Source organism: Volvox carteri (genome assembly GCF_000143455.1).
Source record: "Volvox carteri f. nagariensis unplaced genomic scaffold VOLCAscaffold_33, whole genome shotgun sequence".
Classification (NCBI taxonomy): domain Eukaryota; kingdom Viridiplantae; phylum Chlorophyta; class Chlorophyceae; order Chlamydomonadales; family Volvocaceae; genus Volvox; species Volvox carteri.
Genome location: NW_003307576.1, coordinates 113,424 through 114,642, shown reverse-complemented (window position 1 = coordinate 114,642; position 1,219 = coordinate 113,424). Strand labels below are relative to the sequence as shown.

Sequence of the window (1,219 nt, the reverse complement as noted above, 5' to 3'; positions counted from 1 at the left end):
CAGGTTACCGACATCGGTTACCGATTACTGGGGACGGTTAACGGATAACGGTTCGCTCGGTAATCCTACCGACCGGTTACCCATCTCGTTAACTGGACCCGTTAGGTCGGAACCGGGCCGGAACCGGCCTGGAGTATGCCATTGGGATTGGGGGGAGCAGCTGCATCTGCACGCTTCCAGGCCTCCTCAATCACAGCTTCCTGTGAGGGAAGATTCACAATCTGCCGCCGTCGTGGAGAAGCCTGTTAAATTTTTCTCGGTCCGTTTTCTTCGTGAGGCCCAACAGGTGCCCCAGCACAGTGACCTGCAGGCAACATTTCAAAGGGAGTAGCCTATATGAGGTGTCTCCCGTCACGGGCTTCATGACAGCAAAAAGACGAGCAGCGTCCTTACTTTGCCGTTGCCATCTGTGAATTTCATATCATATATGCTTGTTGGGGACGCATCGACTGGTGCCAGACCGTGATGCCCTTGAAAGACGAGTTTCACCTGTGGATGTGAAGGAAGGGAGGCAAGGAAGCAGGCAAGCTTGGAGACGAGCATCTTCGCCACATTCTGCTTCTGTCGCCAATCCCTAATCGCTGCCAGCGTGTAGCAAGCTACATTTACCTTAGAATATCTTTAAGCTATTAAAGCTTAATCACAGTAACGGTACGGCCCCGTATTTACGAACCATACTCGTTAACTGTACGAACTCACTTTCTGGTACGCTATCACAACCTAGCGTACGGCACCAAGACTCCAGGAATGGAGATGGCGGCAGGTGGGCCGCATTTAAGCCACCCAGGTGAAGTGCTTCGGCCAGACACTTAACGTATCACTATACTAGTGTTCAGGGTTCAAGACCTTGCTGTCACCGTTCTCGACGTATGTCTTCGAATCCCGACTTCCCTTGTCTCTTCTCACGCCTAACGCTGGGTCGCCAATCGTGGACGAGACCCTCTACTTCCGCTAAAACAGCTAAGGTAAGAGACGGCTGTTACATTTTGGTATCGACGATCATTTGTTCGGTCCTCGCCTCACATTGCGCCGCAGCAGTTACTCGCCCATTGTCTGAGTCTTAGACTCGACTTTCTGGAAATGGTTCCTAAGCCTATAGCTAAGACTAAGGCTGTTTCTTTGAGCGATGCTAAGCACGTTCCTATTCCGCGACCGAAGTCTAAGACTACGGCGCANATTCCTGCCGATGCTACAACCGCTTCGGACCCACTTCGCGTTG

At 51.9% G+C, this 1,219-nt stretch overlaps 1 protein-coding gene across 1 annotated transcript in view; it reads right to left on the bottom strand.

Moving 5' to 3' along the window:
- Nucleotides 1-214: 214 nt before the first annotated feature.
- The window catches only part of VOLCADRAFT_105729 (uncharacterized protein), a gene marked incomplete at its 3' end in the record, with an annotated part of 14,047 nt that continues 13,042 nt past the window's right edge, over nt 215-1,219 (bottom strand). Inside the window, exons 6-7 of the mRNA XM_002952870.1 lie at nt 394-489; nt 215-304 (exon numbers count right to left, since the gene is read on the bottom strand). Coding sequence (XP_002952916.1) covers nt 215-304; nt 394-489 — 186 coding nt within the window. The remainder of the gene's footprint in view (nt 305-393; nt 490-1,219) is intronic.